Consider the following 19,428-nt stretch of genomic DNA (forward strand, 5'->3'; position numbering starts at 1 on the left):
TTCACTGCACTGCTTTCCACAAAAAGGTGCAACGAAACCCCTTTTCACCTCATGTACTACTCTATTGAATTGTATCGGCATCATATCTTTGCCATACGCTGTCTTTCTCTATCTGTATGCTTCTCAGTCCGTTTTTGTGTTTTTTCCCCTTTCTCTTCGGTTTCTGACAAAAAATCGTTTTGTAATCTTCTGTGTACCAGTTGATCCTGACGACGGCGAGCTGCGTGACGTCACACTGGCCCTTTACTATCCTCAGGGATCGTTAGTATGGTTGAACGCAGACGAAAAGTTGCTCTTTCGAGGTACGCAATTTTGTTCTAGTCAAAATTACGTGGATTCATAAAAAAGATGGAACTATTCAGAATCGAGACGCGCTTTACCTTCAAAAATCTGTCATTCGTGTAACGTTACAATACTAGATTTTTGCTTTATACTCATTATAGGCAGATGTTGGAAATTGTAAAGCGTCTCTGTAAACCAATGTGTTTTCAGAATATTTCATCCGTTCGGGATGCATTGTAGCGTTGCTCATCGCCTGATAATTATTTCCCAGGGGTCTTCTGAAACAGAATGTGAGAAATCCTAAAATGATTTAGCGATTTGACAGCTTGATTGTTTTAGTGGCTGACTCGTTTCGGTTGCCATACAGTGAGGGATGAATACTCTTCATAATAAGCTAGTTTGCGTGGAAATAGTTCTTTTTTGTTATTATATCGGAAGCAAGATTACAACAACTATGTACCTTCGCGCGATTTTCACGAAGATTTGACATTTTCCTTGGCACGCAGCATTACCAGAAAAAAACGGTCGAATTTTGCTGTTGTCGATCAATGCTACGACCTTACAAATAGAGCCGTATTGATTTCATGAGAGAGAGAGAGAGAGAGAGAGAGAGAGAGAGAGAGAGAGAGAGGCATACAAATCGCATATCATGAACAGTAAGGTTATCATTGCCATGTTTTGTTGTGGAAAGACAAAGTAAAGAAAATTAATACAATTATTTTTCATTCTGGTAGGAGATGATGTGCCATTGGATTCTGCGCAGACGGTAATCGTTAAGCAAAACATATCATTGCCAGTGTACGTTGTCTGCAGCGCGCTGGCGTCACTGGGTGTCCTGCTTGCTTTGGGTTTTCTCTACTTTAACGTTACTTACAGGAAAAGGAAGTAAGTTTGTTCTTAGTTTACTCTATATTTATTTAGATTTTTTCAAAGGTATGTATCATCTTTTATAAACGGGTAAAATAAACATATGCAGACATTTTCTTTGCCGTACATCTTGTACTGGTTCTCTTCATCGTTGTCATCATCATCATCATCATCATCATCATCATCATGCAATTTATCAAGTGGGACACGAATGTTTTTTCAAATTCACAATTAAGCCGATGTTTTTCAACGCCAAAATATCTGTGTGAGAGTATATTTCCTTGGAATGTAGAAGATTTCACATATGATAAGTGTATGTAATCGCCAATGCATAATTTCTTTGATGACTGTGATTGAAGAGTATCTGTCCAGGTTTTTATATGCTCTTGTCATATTTATTTTCACATACCGGTATAACAGTCGGGAAAGACACCTTCGTCACGGTTGCCCAAGTGTCGTCAAATTTTGAATTCACGGACGGGTAGATGTGAGTTTTCTAATTTCCAACGAAAATGTTCATTAATGATGTACATAGGCAGTTCTCTCAGTTTGTCACGACGTCAATGTTCGGCAAATACCTTTGACTTTTTGAAAGAGAAACAAGAGATGGATTTTTAGGTCACCTTAGTTTTCACGTTGAGTGCATACGTTTAATTCTCGCTCTGCCAATCATGCCGAAAAATAATTGCTGTTTTTTTTAAATATAAAGTCAATCAGTCATAAAAGACGAATTTAATCTGCGTAGGTGGGTTTTAATAATAGCTTTGTAGCTCCATTAGAAGTTTGTTGAAATGAAAATGTCACCTTTAAGGTATGATGCACATGGGAGAGATATTTAGACTCTCAAATTTTCAGAATCCTTTTCTGATCTACCACTTGTGGAGGTGTATTTAAAAGCTCTCGAAGTAAAAAGATTTTCATTGTCTTAGTTTTCAGAAATAGAAAATATTGTTTTCACATGGAGATAACACAGGAATGGCGGCCATTTTGAATTCAAATATCAGTAAATGTTGAGGTAACTTGACTCTACTACCAGGCTTTGCTCGGTGACCTCCATTTTAATTTTTGATTGCGTCAACGGTTGAAAGTTTGAGCGAAGGTGGAAGTTTTTCACTTTCGAGGTGCATACAACCTTCAGATGTGGATCTGTGACATGTCAAATTATTCACATTTCACATCAACGTTTATTTCGATTGCGGTCGTATTCAACATGCTGCCATCTTCAGAAATAATTAAATAAGTATGTTTTCCTCTTTAGTATCATTTTACATCTCAACTTGAAGATTCTTACACTAGCCTATTTCACATGACAGTTTCAAAGCATAACCATTAAGTAACATATGTTCGAATTTGAGCATACATGTGCACAGGGACGATCTTCGTTAGCCATGCGCATAATCTCTTCGCTAACTGGATGGTGAGGCGAGCTTGTTGTCATTTGTCATTATATAAGAAAGTAACGGTAGTTGTCTGCGAAATAGAGGAAGTAGGTCCAGTGATGCAGATTGATCTAGGGAATAAGTAGGATTAAAGGAAGAGGATCGAGGGGGAAAATGAAAGACAATAAAAATTCCAAGGGTAGGATTAATTATATCCAAGTGCAGTCTAATTGTTAATCCTTCAACACTTGAAATCAGAGCATGGGAACATAAAAATAAAACCTACTGAAAATGTCCACTGACGATTCATTGTCAATCAGAGCAAGGCTATGAGGCAATTCTGTAAAGGGAGGTCATCTTTATGTCGTTTATCTCATATCAATGGGTAAACTATCTCGGGATTGTTTACTCCTTGATTAGAGTAAACATCAATCAGTAAATTTCAGCGTATACTAGTAGTCGCTGATTTATGCTCCAGCAAACGTTATGAATATCACGTTAAACCTGGTTGTAATTAGAACACAGCTATAACAATTTTTTTCAGATTGTTTAATATTGAGACTGTAATATACCTTCAATCGAAGGATTCACTTTTTTCTATTTGTGGCTGCTACAATTATTCTGCGTGTGGAAAAGAAGTATTGCCTGCCACAACTGTAAATTCTGCTCATTCCGTTACATCAAGTTTTGAAACATCGTACGTTTTTATTTCATATAGGCTTATCAAGCTCTCCAGTCCAAAAATGAATAACGTCATCGCTTTTGGTTGCGTCATCTGCTACGTCTCAGTGTTTTTGTTCGGCGTCGATGGCGCTTTAGTTGACCCGGAAGGACTTCTCATCGTATGTCGGGTAAGAAATTAGATTGCGTTGCTGAAATACTCACACAAACAAACATGACGTATCAGTCATTCGAGCTTTTTAATGAGGGGAACTCATTATAACATGAGTTCGTGAAATTTGCATTTTCGACGCTTTGACTGTCTGAAGTGATTTTTGTGGAATTTTTTTGTGGCAGTATTTATTCTTTACCATTTTATTTCAGGCACGTATATGGTCACTGTGTTTGGGCTTCACTCTGGCGTTCGGTGGATTATTTTCAAAGACGTGGAGGGTTTACGTCATTTTCACCAATGCAACCAAGAAAAAACGGGTAAGTATTTTCGCGAAACTTTACTATATTAAGAAAATTGAAAGAAAAATAAACAAACAGAAGAACAGCGATAGCATATTGTTCATCACAGGGGAAATTAGATAACCTGCAAACAAAACAAGATATATCTTGAAAAAGGAACAAAAATTAAAACTTGAACCATGACAACTAATTGTCGGTCACCATCCCTTTAAATGTACGAACAAAATTATTTAAATCATTTTTTCTGTAGATTATCAGGGACTACCATCTTTTCATCACCATACTGATACTGCTGTCCATTGATGTAGTCATTTTGACCGTGTGGATGGCCGTTGATCCCCCTCAGAGAGTGATCCGAAATTTGACTATAGAGGTAAGTGATGTCATGTGTTTTAATAGAATAACGGTGAAGCAGCACTCAAACAACTTTTTTTCAGAACACCGTGCAATTTAAAGCAGCTAGCTGGTTCATCTTATGTATTTTGAATGTTAACTGAGGAAAAGGGTAAACGTAATGCATGCTGCTTTTTACCCTATCATATTTTAAATCTCGAAGGTAAGTTAAAATAGGCATTTCAAAAACAAATCTCGTCCACAAGTAAGGTTGACATAAGAGTTAAATGCACAGATCACGCATTTACACATCCATTTCTTGAAACTGTGACAACAGACCACTGAGCGAGAGGTTCCAATATGTGTGCTTTTTCATTTAAAAATAACCTCTGTTGTAATCCTTTTTAATCCGTCATTCATACAATAAGCCAATGGGAATGGTTATTTGCCGGCTGTATTGCGGTTAGCGGTAGTTCATCTAATTTGCTTTGTAAAACCAAAACCTCGTGAAACCTGACATGTGATTTTGCGAGACTGGTAAGCTGATGCAACAGATATTGTTTGCAGGCCTTCACGAATGCAAGTGTGAGTAAATTGACAGAGGCGTTTGCCGATTTACTGTAAGATATCTGTAATCATGACAATTGCACAAGGTTGGAGAGTCCTGAGACAAATTTGCCAAGAATGCTCCGATTTATTCATCCGAGGAATTAAACATTTGAAACAAGCCTGCATTATCAATGCGGGGAATCAACTGTACGGTGCCACCGCCATATCATCTCCTCTTTTCTCATAAATGGTGAAAAGGGATATCTTTACTAATGACGTTGTTTATGAGAATAGACAAATGTCAAGGAAACATGTCAAGTTCGATTGAAAAATCAAGATAATCCATGCCATACTGTTATGCTTTCGATTGTCATATTTTAGGGGTTAAAGATAAATATTTTGTTCATAGCATAGACATAAGGTAGCTGCACACTGACCGTGTTGGAAGAATCGGTTTCCCCGATATTAACGGGTCTAAATACTTGGCCATACTATGTATTACAGAATCTCAAAATCATGGTTTGTCCTATGAGCGAAATGGCACAAAACTATACACACATCTTTAAGAAGTTAAGGAAAAAATGACAAGACTGTAACAGCAAGAATGTGTAAAATTCACCAGGAAAAGGTGTTACTTCATCAATTTATGTAAACATCCATATCTAATGCTGTACTCCTCATGCCGTTTCAGTATGACCTTGAAGGCGATGACGTCATTAAAATACCTCAGCTTGAATGTTGCCAGTCCGTCAAGTACAGTCCATATATCTGGTTGGGTTTGATTTATTCCGTAAAAATGCTTCTTCTGTTGTACGGAGCCAGACTAGCATGGGAAACAAGGTAAGGTATTGCATCCACAACCGCCTTGTCCAGTATACATAGAACATTGGACGTGAAAATTTGCTTAGGTATTCTAGTGGCCATGAAATGAATCGTTACATTATTGAATTAATACAGTAAAAGCAAAAGTGCAGTGTTTTCTCTGCATATACACTGAAAGGGGCAATTTCTGCCCAATTCATCAAAATTAGGGGGCAGACTTGACATTTTAGGGCAGAAACAATAGCAAATCCACTGGTCACTACACTATGAGCTTGGGTCACCATCATATGTGCTTGGTGTGTTTTGTGCGCGATTTTTGCGCTGTCAGTAACTTTAAAAGGGTAGAATATGACTCGAAATGCGCAATTTGCGCCATTGCGTAGTCGAGAGAAAACCCTGAAAGTGTGATGTTTATTTCAAAGACTGTGGCAGTAAGACAGAAATTTGATATAAATACATGTAGACAAATACCATTGTAAGGTTTGTTCTTCCTTCTTGACTTACATCACATTTCGTTCAACACCAACTTTAAAAACGATTTGCGAATGTTTTACTTTTCTCTCAGAAAAGTTACAATACCAGAGCTGAACGACAGCAAGTTCATCGGTCTCTCCATTTACAATGTAACGACATTGTGTATCATCGGTGTGCCAATCAGCGCCGTGCTCGGCGAACAGGTGACGGTGGCTTACTGCTTGGTGGCGTCCTTCATCTTGTTCTGCACGACAATCACATTGCTTCTTGTGTTCTTTCCAAAGGTGAGGATTGGGTAACAAACCATGGCGTAGCCCGCAGCATTTAGGCAAGGATACAAAATGAGGGTAAACTTTGTCGAATGTTAAACTTTTCTCTCAGAAAAGTTACAATTCCGGAACTGAACGACAGTAAGTACATTGGTCTGTCTATTTACAACGTGACGACTCTGTGTATCATCGGTGTGCCGATCAGCGCTGTGCTTGGCGAACAGGGGGACGGCGGTGGCGTACTGCTTGGTGGCGTCCTTCATCTTGTTCTGCACAACAATAACTTTACTTGTGTTCTTTGCAATGTAATGTTTGAAGACTGAGCTAATACTCTGCTCGATGTCCTCGGCAATCCCTCATCTTATAATATAATAGCTAGGCTTAACAAATAACGGAATGTTATCTTAGACTTTGAGTCAACACTCTGTTTTCCTAGGTGACCTCTCGCTTGATATTCACTGATAAGACACAGCAAAGTGTAATACATGGTGGAGAATCTGGTATTAATTTGAAAACGGTACCTTTTAGTCGTACTGTAGATGATAGACGCAAACTCTGGATTTGATGTTTTTGATCAAAACTATATAACTGTGACATTACGTTTCGTTTTTAAGGTAGACAGAATTGACAGAAAGTTAAGCATTTAGGAAGATAGGAGTTCAATTGTTGGCAAATTCTTAAATTATGCTAAATATTCCTATAATCTTGCAGAATAGAGCAGAAGTTAAAGGACGTTTAATGATGAAAGAACAACTAAAATAAAGTCCAATGAAATAATATAAAAATAGAAAATGACGCATGTGCTATAGAGTAATATGACAGCTATACATGTGATGGCGAAATGGTGTCCGATAACCCAATCATTGAGACGAATGATATTATCATCATCATCATCATCATCATCATCATCTCCTCTCTCTCTCTCTCTCTCTCTCTCTCTCTCTCTCTCTCTCTCTCTCTCTCAGATCATTTCCCTCAGGAGCAGTCCACCAGATGAAGCGCTGAGAATAACGACCATAGTGAACCACAAGAGTATTCCTACTGGTAACAATAAGGTTGAACCAGGACCCTCTACGTCGAACGAGAGCGAGAAAATAGCAGAAATGACAAACACTATTCTGTCCTTAAAGACAGCCCTAAGGAGTGTAAGTACATGACAATGACTCTAGTGATAGATAGAATGATCAATCGATAGGTAGATATATAGATACAGAGATAGACAGACATACAGACAGACAGGCACTTAGGCAAACAGACAGAAAGACATATAAATAGATTAACACTACATACATACATACATACATACATACATACATACATACATACATACATACATACATACATACATACATACATACATACATACAAAGTTCGATCATGTCAGTACTATACAAAACTACGTCACACTACAACATTACACTACTCTGCACTCCACGACACTTCACTACACTGCACCAAGCACCAATATACAATACCATACATTATGCTAGGTATTCTACACAACACTACACTCCGCTACACACTGCACTGCACCGCACTGCACTGCACGGCACGGCACAACTAAACAACACAACTCTACACTATACGGCAATATGCTACCCTAGCCCAGGCCTACACTGACAGCGTATGACAAATTACATTCCCTGCACAAAAGAGGATATGTATAATTGTAGGAAGCAATAACTTTTCTAAAGGGAACAAAAGGAAACTAGAATCTTTTTATCTACACAGCCGCTTAAAATTTATCCCTAGCTAACGACAGCGTAAGTTTTCTTTTGATTATGTGTTTTCGATTTTATATTTCTCCTTCTACAAGTATCTAAATCAATTTATTATAGTTATTATTTTGGCCCAGAGTTCTTTTGTTCCGATTTTGCCAAATGTGAGTTGATAAAAATTGATTTCACCTTTCTGCAGAAAGATGAAGAAATTTCAGCGATGCGCAAACGTGTCGATCAGTTGACGAAAATGGAAGTGACGGACGAAATCTCATCGGAAAACCGGAAGTCTGTCGCCGACATTGAAGATAGCGAAAGTAACAGGGAATGACGTCAAGATAAAATTACCACATGATATTCTGAGATATCCTACGCGAATACAATGACAAGTTGAGGCAGAGAGACATTCCTTAACAGTCAGCGGCGTTTCCTTACACAGTAATTATATCCCAACAACATTTGTAAACAAAATACTTATTTTCTTCCAGTAACTTAAATATTTTCTACAGTATATCTCATCATCGCAAAAAACGAAATTATTGTTCATGTTTAGGCTTTTGTTGTACAAGACATGACACTTCAAGTTAACTAGACTAGTTATTTTCAAGCTGTTTCTTGTTTTACCGTCGTCTCTTTTTTGGTAGCAAAATATTTGACAGTCAGATGGCATAAAACATTTTATTCAATCGTTCAGCAAAATTTGTATGTTGCAGTACTTAATTTTTACGTTGAATTCATTGTACATTTCCTAACGTTGAAAAACCATGTCACAAAATTTGTTTCATATTCTGCCGAGGGTGTTTAGTTCTCTTAGAACCACGAATACCATTAAATTGCACTGTGGTCTGAAAAAAATGGCAGAAAAGATATGAAATTTACAACTTCAGGATATATAAGGATGCGACTGTACATTGCGTTAATTCGACTTCACTGAAGGAGTGCGCATGTTGTCTTATTAGTCGTCTGATCAAGTCTTTCCACTAAATCTGATTATGTTTTGTACTACCGAAGCCATATGGAAATATCCCTCATAGCCCAAGCGAATGCAGTAACGTTTCCACCAGTATTTTCCAAACCAGGTTACTGTAAATTGACTTGCGTATTATTTACTCTCAGTTATTGATGTCTAAGTTAATAAAAAGATATATGAAACTTTCATTGCAGTCAAAGAAGCCAGTTGTTACGGAAAATGTATTTAACAGTTTATGTTCTAGAAAACCAGTAAAATTTGTGTTAACCCCTTTGCTAATGAAAATCTAAATAAAGCCAATTATATTTAATGTTAGTGATTCGTGATTTTTTGATATTTGATTTTGATTTTGATTTTGAGAGAGAGAGAGAGAGAGAGAGAGAGAGAGAGAGAGAGAGAGAGAGAGGGCGAACTGGCATACAAAAATCATGAGTAAGGTTTTCAGTATCTGTCAACTTAAGATCTGTTTGTTCATCGACAATTGAAGACGAAATGAAATAACAAATAGCTCTATTGACCTTGACTATCAGTTCTGTGTCAAGATCACACATGGGCGATCAATATGTGTAATGCTAAGACATCGCAATGTTATGGACACTTACTAGGAACTAATAATTACCTATAAAATTTGGATTGTTCTTGCGTAAGCAAATGACGCTTTTTTCCATTCTCATTCTGACCTAAAACCCTATACAAGTTCCGCATTTCGCGAATGGCGTTTTGCGTGCCATGGTAGTCACATAATATTGCATATTGGTTATAAGAGACATCCGGGCAATTTCGTGCAACGAACATATTTTCCCCCTTAACGTCTTTGCAGTAGTGTGATTTCCACCTTCATCACCACTGCGAACAAAATCTTAGCCAATGAATAACATATTACTCGAAATTACATCGGATTTGTGGATCATCTATACCAAAAATTGGTGGAACCGGGTTTCAATTTCGTTGAGACAAGATCACGTCAAAAATATCAATTCGCAACTTTTGTCAACCTACGTAACCAATTTCATAATGCAGTCACAGCAGCCACCCTGGCTGCTTTTTCTTCGTTTACTGTTACTGTGGTGAATGATGACAGGTATAATTCTAGGACGGAATCAATTGCAGGCTGGCTTTTTAAAATTTTTTTCTCAAGTTACCGGGAAATGGCATAATAAACTGTCCCTAAATGCAAAGTAATGAATTTTTTTAAATTCAATAAGTGATCATAGCAGCGGAACGTAACAGTCTTTTCATCACAGTCTAATAATGTACTTGATGAAGATTTCTGAAATCGTTACCCCTTTATGTACTGCTAATGAGGTCATTCACTTTGACAAGTGACAAATATGCAAAATTTGCTCTAAATATGCAATATGTAAAAAGGCCGTACATGACATTATACTTCGCCAACAAGCAAAAAGTATAAATAACCATTCGATGATAAAAGTATCAATGGAAGAGGGCCTTATCAGCAATGATATCCATATTTCAGGGGAATAGCATGATAATTACAGATTTTGTTTTATACAAATAAACTTTGTATTTGACTCCAGAGGTACATTTTCAAGGACAGTGCTAAGAAAGGGAGAACTGTCAATGTAACTTTAAGGCACTGAAGCAGTAAGTCTTCGTGCCAGTATTGGTAACTATGTTTTCCGTTCTCAAACGTCCATGAAAGACAATGAACTCCAAAGCATGGTGGAGAATTCGGGAATAAAGTGTAAGCTCTTCGGTTGGAAAAGGTGACAAATGTACTATCTTTTAACATGTTATTCAATTTTAATTGCAAAGTTAACACATGGGTCACCAGTCAAAATGAATGACCTCTGAGTCAATACTTACAGTCGGTTTCAATTCGATGCTATATAATGTTGCAACCGCTCTGTGTCGACTGAGAGATAAACAGTTGATAACACTTGATCTATAATGTAACTTTCTTTTACAATTTCAGCTGAGAATTGAACAGCTGAAGAGGTTTGTCAGCTGAAACTAAATATAAAATTACTTGTTTTAGCTTTCAACTGAAATTGTAAGACAGCTAAATTGTTGATAAAGAGCAATCAGCTGATCAAGGTTTACTTTTTTTAATCAATGAGTCAGTGACTTTGAATGTGTCATGATACACAAGATAATCGTTTGTTTTGTACATGAAATGTGTCCGTCTCATACACTGAGTTATGGCACCGAATTGAAAGCCACTGTAGAGTTGTCTAAAGGAGGGGATATATGACGCAAAGTACATTCCATGTACGAGAACCAAAATGTAATCACGTGTCCTGAGTGATGTTCATAAACATTAGAGAACCTGCCCCAGTTAAAAAAGTGGAATCATTGTCTACATAGAACAACTATTCAACATGCTAATACATGCACATCACGAAACCACGGCTCAAGTTATTGGAAGTAGTGGCTATATCTATCACAATGGTGACAATGCAAACAAACCTTACCTCATGACAAGACCTGTTACATTTACTCCATGCTACTAATAGGTAGACGTACAATTACAGCCGCGAATTCCTCCCTGAATAAGAAACAGAGTTATACCGGACTCTATAATTTGCATTATTATCTGTCTGTCGATCTGTCTGTCCATGCATAAGAAAGAGAAATGCTCGGCCATATACTATACGCTACCAAAAACATTGATTGAAGCTTGAAGTTTTGTGGATTATTAAAAAAAATACCATAACTTACAGAGTACGTGCTAATAATTTGACCAAGGTATTTAAACTGCCATCTGTCTCCCAATACCACAGACAATAGAAATTCGCTCTTACATGCCATCCCAATAAATAGCGAGAACAGATAGCTCAGGCAATGCGGCCGAACGGCGTAGCCTGCTGGTTTGAAAAGCAACATTTTTGGGTCTTGAACTTTCAGATTTTTTTTCAGTTGTATGATTTAGCAAAGGTCTTTGCCATTTACATATCGAACAAAACCGGTAAGTAATTAAATATTTTTTCAACGGACACTGCTGGGCAAGCGTTTACAAATATTTACAACTCACGTGACTCACAATGACTGACAGCAGTTTGATAATTATGCTCGTCATAGCGAACAAAATCCTTCATTTTTTGAGCCTATCTTCTACGAAATTCCATCGAAAAGTCCCCTATGTAGCACGACGACATCATTTTCCTGCTCCCATAAACGTTTTTCACCCTTGCCACTCAAATTATTTATTTGTCCCCCACGATGCCGATTCCCTTTTATGTCCACGGCCCGTTTTTAAAGGTGATCTAAAACAATCATTTTGAAGTAAATTTCCGACTGTCAATGGAACAGAAAAATTCCTTTTTCAGGGCAAAGTCCATTTATCGGCAGGAATTGTGGTAGGTGACATCTTTTATTTCACTTAATCCATGACAAAGTAGTCAACATGAAAATGTCCACCTCCATGTAAAGACCGGAAGTGCGCTTTTCAAACTCGTAGGTGTATACCGATTCCATTCAATTTCAAATACATGTATATACATTAGTCTTATTGCTCGCTTCGCGAGCGGCCTTCGGACGCTCTTCGTGCGTTCGCTTTTTCTGTGACGTTTCAATGTTGGTTGCAAAATTTTTACTCCATTACTTTTTGGTTATGCTAGGAAAAGAACGAGCAAATTACTATCTGAAGCTCGCACATCAAACAGTATCATATTGTTCCTAAATGATGTGTATAAGCGTAAAATGATTGACATAGGGCCTACAGTTGACATACGCACGATTTAGTATTTTTGTTTTTGTTGCCGCCGGAGAACTTTAATACATCGTGGTTTTGAAAAACTAATAGCTTAATAAAAAAAGGGATGTCATTAATAGAAATGGAATAGAAACAGTCATATTCTGCTGAGTTCACCATATCGAGTATTCTGTCGTGCACACATACTAGCTAGGTCATTCACCACGGCACGGCCAGAGTTCTTATCAGCGCCTAGCGCGTATTTAAAGTGCTGAGGATAATGACTGTGGGTAGGCATCGCTATGGTTGCCATGTACATGATGGCTGCGCTTGAACATGCACGAGAGCGCCCCTGAACTGTCGTTTGCTGTCCCGGCCTCGGAAACGTTAGATTGTATTCTACATTATATTGTCAGTGAGTTTCATGTCAAAAACATAAAAATAGTCTACCTTTCTCGGATGTTTGATAGGGCAAGAGTAATCAAACTTTAAGTATTTCACTTAATGATATTTCATACATTCAAAGCGAGAGTGGTTATTTAGTGATATTGTGTGTTGAAACTCTTGAGACTTACAGCTATAATGAAAATGCTTGCCATCGTCTCGGTTATGAATTTATTCAAATGTGAACTATTTGACAGGCTGTCGTGATGATCGTCAACACAAATAGCCTAAAGAGTGTATTTTTAGATCTCTGATGAAGAATTAAAGGACAAAATAAAACACGCATCAAGTGACTATGTTGGAAATGGGGAAAACAGCCCGGGGCCTGCTGTTGTGATACAAATTAAAATAAAATTAATGTTGAGAGCAAACAATAGTGAATCATCGATTTAATGCACGCAAGTTAATTAAAGTCACTTATTAACCTGAGCGTGAGAATGATTATGGAAATAAATCATGTGGTTCCAGTTACCCGATCTACTTATTTTTGATGTACTTTACTTTTGGAAGCCGTATGGTATGGAAAGGCGTTAGTGGAATATAAAGAATCCCATCAAGACATTGCCAGCCCAATGTGTATAAATATCATTATATTTCTATGCCCCGTCCATCGCATTTTAATTGGTTGAGCTGAACCACGTGACTAACCACAAATACACAGTAATGCTTTTTACATGCCCTTGAATATGAATAATAATATGAACAACGCACAGTATCGTAGTGACTTTACAGGTAAAACGTAAATTGCGATTGTACAAAGATCGTAATCAATCAAAAAATAAAATGGAGCACTTGTTGGCTAAGTTTAGACACTTTTTACCGAAAAATCTCCGCATTTGCAAAATATTTATAGGGCGCGTGACAGTGCGTCGCGTATTGCACTACTCGCTGACAAAAACGTTGAGCTCGCATATAGCGCAGCACGTCACCGTTCAGTGAATGCAATATTTGTGTAATACAAGTTCTGGGGCCCCATCGGCTTTCTTGTGGAGAATTTTCGTAAATGTTGAGTTTTTCTTGGGTTCGTTGATAATATAATTGAAACTCGCACTGACCATTAACATTTATTTATTAGTGGCGGGGGCGAGAGGAAAGCCAACATCAAGTAGCAGGAAGTAGGTCAAACAGAAGGACTAAAAGACAACATGCAGAGTGCATATCAAAATAGAACGACGCAGGTCAAATCCAGTAATTTATCACTCAAGCTATATTTCTTCATCTCCTAAAATTGTCGCTTGATTCGTGTTTCATTTTGTCCTTTACTTCTTGATCAGAGATCTAACAATACATTCTTCAAGCTACTTGAGTTTAATGTCATCACGACAGGCTGTCACATGGTTTAAATTTGGATATATTCAAAACCGAGACGATAGCAAGCATTTCATTAGTTCTAAGTAGCCGTATGTCTTCAGAGTTTTGACACACCATAACACTAATATAGCCGCTTAGATTATAATGTGATTTACTGGAATCTGGCAATCCTGATTGGCTGGAACCAGGGTTTATATTCTCTACAAAAATACCTGAGTACGCTCGTAACATTTGGAAGCTCGCGCATATTTCTAACTCCAGCTTGAGAGCTTAACGTGCAATTACGTGGACAGGTCAACGGCTTGAGGTTAGTTTTGATTGTTAAATTTTAACTTGGTGCAGCTCGATGAACTCACAAATGAAGAGTTTGTACAAGCAGCGACGGTAATGTAACAATTGTTTTTTAATTTCTTTAACGTTTTTTGACTAAAATTCTTCAAGTTCGATGTAGAGTCGCAATATTGATGTGTTGCGTTACCGTATTGTGTGGAATCAACCGTGCACGCGCACGCGTATTCGTTTTAGAGTTTGTGTAGGCTGGGGCTCCTGAACTCTCGTTCCAACTTCGCGTTCTGAATTACAACAATGTCCACTTGTATTTAACTTTAAGATGTTATAATGAGGTTATAAATGGTGCGCACGGGTATTTTGTTGCGGATATAAGACCTCTGAGGTAAAAATTAGCATATTATTGTGAACTAATCTCCTCGCTTCGCTAATTGTCACATCTGACGTCTTATATCCGCAACCAAATATCCTCGCTTGCCATTTATAACCTCTGAGTAGAAAGATTTGCTACGCGTAGTCCTGAGCGTGGACGCTTAACTTCAAGATTTTTTGAGATGACTTTTCGACTTGTGCAGAGCCGGCGTCGCGTATTTACGCGGAGACAGCTGATTTCAAGTAAATTGTAAACTTGTAAATTTCTTCTCTTCTTTAATCCTGCCGCACATGAGAGAAATTAGTTGAGCAAAATTCCATTTGAGGCTGTTTGCTCAGCTAGTTTACTGCCGTGTGCGGGCGAATTTTCATGAGTTTTTTCCTCTCGAGCTGTTGAGCAAAATGTTCAACATGTTTGATAGATTTTGCCATGTGCGCTCGAGAAAGTGATTTCCTCATGTCTTTTTGAGCAAAGCGCGCGTGTGAAGATCACGTGACAGTCCAAAATTATGTCTAAGTGTCTGTGTCTTTTAACCCAGGGTGTCATAAGGGTCTTTCTTAAACCCCCTTGCAGACTTAATCCAAAAATCTAGCAACCTATTTATATAATGATTGCAATTTCAAAAGAAGACAAAAGACAGAAACACCTCATAATCGTTTTAACACCTCAGTTAATCCCGATCCCGGGCCTTTTCGACCCGGGGTTTAAGTGCGTTATGATATTTACCATTTCATCAGAAACAGAAGTATATTCCCTCGCAAGATCATGCGATTTGTGTAAGAGCTCTTCCAAGCTAGATGGAAAGAAGTTAACAATGCCATGTGTAATGAATAACATTTTGACTTATACCGTGTTCCCTTAAACCGGTCATTTGCAATTGAAGAGTTTCTCCATTGGTTCACGCACTTATACGTGATCTAATATTATTATTGATAGTGCCAAGTATTTGTTTACTTACTTTGCTCATCTCGCTCTTTGTCGGGTTTATGATTCTTCATGTTGGGTTTTTCATGAAGTTGTCTTTGTGAACTTTCAGTTTAAGGCCTGACGTTTAGCAATACCGAGATCGCTTTTATTTCCTTCCCTTCAATGTTGTAGACGCTGTCGTCTGCTACCTTGTATGACTTCATGATGTTTTCCCGTATCAGTCTCTGATACAATCAACGCTAACCTTGCAGGAGTTGCGCGTCTTGTCAGCAGGGACAAAAAGCCTCCCCGAATTCTTGCCTTCACAGATGTCGGATTTAAGAAAGTCCTTCTTTGGAAGGTATCATTTACTTTCCTAAATTTAATATTTTCCACCATATGTAACGCAGCCTCCCCAAAGAGTCTCAATTCCCTGGTCTGTGGTGGTTGCTTTCTTGAGCTGAAGCCATATTTGCCATTAAAGTTCTTTTGATCGTAGGTATTATCCTTCTTGTTCTTGTTAATGTTAACCCATCTCTTAAACATAAACTCTTAATACGTTTCAAAAAATATTATTTATCAAATTTTAACGCCATCTAGAAACCAAATGGCACGTCCCAACCATATAAATTAGAGTGTACATGTAGAGCTAAAACTTTTTTTACTGTCTGATGATTGCAGGATGCATGAACCTTAAGTAACATATATTAGTACTTTGTACTTGAAGTAATTTGTGTTATTATTTATAACACTCTGTTATTACCATAGGGCAATATAATTTCCCAAGAGGATATCTGTACACGAATACATACATACATACATACATACATACATACATACATACATACATACATACATACATACATACATACATACTTAGTTTGCAAACACATTCTCATTTTACAAAACTTGCTGAAAAGTAATAAAAGGTACGCAAAACCCTGACAGAGTTTTGCTCTATCATTTAATATCACAGGTTTCTATTTATAAACCACTATTGTGTAAGTCCACTGGAGCATGCCTAACGTCCTCTGCAGTGAGATCGTAATTTCTCTGTTTAAAAGCAACGGTTCAGAAGCCTGCGTTCCCAATAAATGTTGAAACTGTTACCTTGAATTGTTCACGATGTACAAAGCCACACAAGATAAAAATACTTCAGTCTAATTATATATATATTGCGGCGTTCGTATGTTTATCGGTCGTCAAATGAGCAGAGAAGCGTGTAGCATGTTGCTAAACTGGAAGCATACAAAAGGATTAATTTTCACCACTGAATTCCCAAAGGATACTCCGATTAATTTAGTCTGACGTTTATAGTAATGTCAGAACGCTGGACTCGCAAAATTACCTTTAATACTTGACAGCCAAGAGGCCGAGGATAGTCGATTTTTGTCAAAATGAAATAAATGTTCCTAATTGCTATCCATAACCATGGTATTCTCGGAATCACTGTGATTTTTTGTTTTGTTTTGTTTTGTTTTGTTTTGTTATTTTCAGAAAAAGGTCTGAACCTGCTTTTTTAATATAACGGGCAGCTCCATTTTATGACATTGATCGACGACAACATTCAAATTCTACTTAATGTGATGGCAGAAGTGTAAACGCTCACGACTCGAGACGATGGCCATAAATTGCAAGCAACATTTGCAGTTTATTCACATAATTGTCAGACTGTAACTGAGATCACAGCTATTCGTATTCAACTTACATAGTGAACTCTCTATCCGACGCACAAGACGCCCCATATGAAGGCGTTTGTTCACACTGTCTGGCAATCTCATATGCAGATAAAAGAACCTTTCTATTTTTCTTCAACGTTTCCGTCCAAAATAGTGGCATGTTGACAGTGTTTTGAATTCAATTAAAGATACCACAAACCTATATAATTTGTAGCGAGAAAGAGGTTTAACGCCAAACCACGCTATACTGCATTCGAAAGCTATCATAAGAGAGCATTCCAAACTATATCTGTCGACAACTGACGTTTAACGAGAGCTCCGTACGAGAAATGACACCTTCCTGCCAGCATTAACCTCTCTCTTCCCATGTTATTGTCAAGTTAATGCAGACTCAATAAGATTCCTTTCCAACATGTGCCATCTGTTCACCTCAAGCAAATATACGCAAGCGAGTTAAAATTTCATTTAGCCTTGGCATAATTCACCTAAATTCGCCTTTCCTTAGGAACTTGTGCTGGCTGGACATTGAGTTAAGGCCGTATGTCAACAGAGATGGCATCTCGACTAAACATTTGGCGTACCCTGGTCTTTGTTGTGAACTGTTGGGTATTGGCGGAGTCATCCAAGACTAATATAACCATCGGGGCGTTGTTTCCGATGGGCGGGACTTGGGATGCCCCGGGTATTCTACCCGGTGTTGAAATGGCCTTGGAGCACATCAATGCCAATGACGACATACTGCCTGACTATACACTACAAATGGAATGGAAAAACTCAGAGGTCAGGAATATTTTTCTTAGACGACAAAGCAGTCTATTTATTGTGACTTCTACTTGATCATACATCCTAATACTGTGGTATGTAGTATTTGTAATACAACAGTTTGGTGAAGAAAAATGCAATTTTCTCCTCGAAAATGTTGTATCACCAAGAACCGAAGTCAGTAATCATAGCTGGCTCCAACACAGTCCGACAAAAAACCAGAATGTAAAGCGATGTAGCTATCACGGACATTTTTATTGTAGCTCTGCTATTTGGAAGCTGTTGCTTGTCACTCTTTACAAAACTCCAAAATATGTTAATGATAATTGAGTATCTATGTAAATTATATTGTCTCGACTCTTTATTTATATTCTATATTCATGAATCACCGATCGTTCTCTATATATTACAGGTACAGTGAATAAAAAGAGTAAATAATATAAGAATATTAAGTACGTTCTAAATCAGTGTTATTTTTATAGCTACCTTATTAATGTACATACTTCTTATGACAACAGCGCAAGTAATTAATGCAAAATGTCCCCAAATAAATTAAATTAAGACCAAGAAGATTAAACGCGCACGAATATCCGGAACTTTTAGACTGAAATAGCTTCCCTTAATCAGTTAATGTCGCGTGCATTATTATACTTCACACGAGCTCAAGATCGCAGTTAATGTTTTTGACCTCTCTACATTATTTCATGTAGTGCGATGCTGGAGTCGGAATGAAAAGTTTCTTCGAGTTGCTGTACGAAGAACCGGTGAAGATTATGTTGTTGGGCGCGGCCTGCTCTGTCGTCAGCCAACCTGTGGCGGCGACGGCTCAGCACTGGAACCTTGTACAAGTTAGTATTTGCCGTCATAAATGGAGAAAAATCGTGTACGAAAAAAAACGTGACAGATATATGATGATGGGACCAAGTCACCGTTTTAGGGTAGTATTTTGTTCGAATTGTGAACTATTTGATTTCAGAAGAAAACACTACTGAAAGATGAGTCATTGAGGGATTGACAATTATATTATCTGGAAAGTCAAAAAATAAACCAGGAGAAGAAAGGTTGCTTAAAACAAATGGCTGACATTAGGAAAGGATATTAATATGAAGCTCAGCAGACAAAAAGTTCGTAAGGCGGGGAGGAGATTGAAAATAACTTAAGAATGTAAATCGCATATCAGCATCCTGCCTTCCCCAACGGATCCCAATACCAA

The 19,428-nt window shown here is 37.7% G+C and overlaps 1 protein-coding gene across 3 annotated transcripts in view; it reads left to right on the plus strand.

The window, feature by feature from the left end:
* Positions 1–9,111, plus strand: part of LOC139129504 (gamma-aminobutyric acid type B receptor subunit 2-like) — a 35,785-nt gene extending 26,674 nt beyond the window's left edge. For all 3 annotated transcript variants that reach the window (XM_070695141.1, XM_070695139.1, XM_070695142.1), the window contains exons 10-18: positions 201–302; positions 1,017–1,167; positions 3,247–3,379; positions 3,573–3,680; positions 3,913–4,035; positions 5,236–5,384; positions 5,932–6,124; positions 7,075–7,254; positions 8,027–9,111. In XM_070695141.1, coding sequence (XP_070551242.1) covers positions 201–302; positions 1,017–1,167; positions 3,247–3,379; positions 3,573–3,680; positions 3,913–4,035; positions 5,236–5,384; positions 5,932–6,124; positions 7,075–7,254; positions 8,027–8,158 — 1,271 coding nt within the window. In that variant the 3' untranslated portion in view covers positions 8,159–9,111. The remainder of the gene's footprint in view (positions 1–200; positions 303–1,016; positions 1,168–3,246; positions 3,380–3,572; positions 3,681–3,912; positions 4,036–5,235; positions 5,385–5,931; positions 6,125–7,074; positions 7,255–8,026) is intronic.
* The last annotated feature ends 10,317 nt before the right edge of the window (positions 9,112–19,428 follow it).

The sequence above is a fragment of the Ptychodera flava genome, chromosome 3 (genome assembly GCF_041260155.1).
Source record: "Ptychodera flava strain L36383 chromosome 3, AS_Pfla_20210202, whole genome shotgun sequence".
NCBI lineage: Eukaryota > Metazoa > Hemichordata > Enteropneusta > Ptychoderidae > Ptychodera > Ptychodera flava.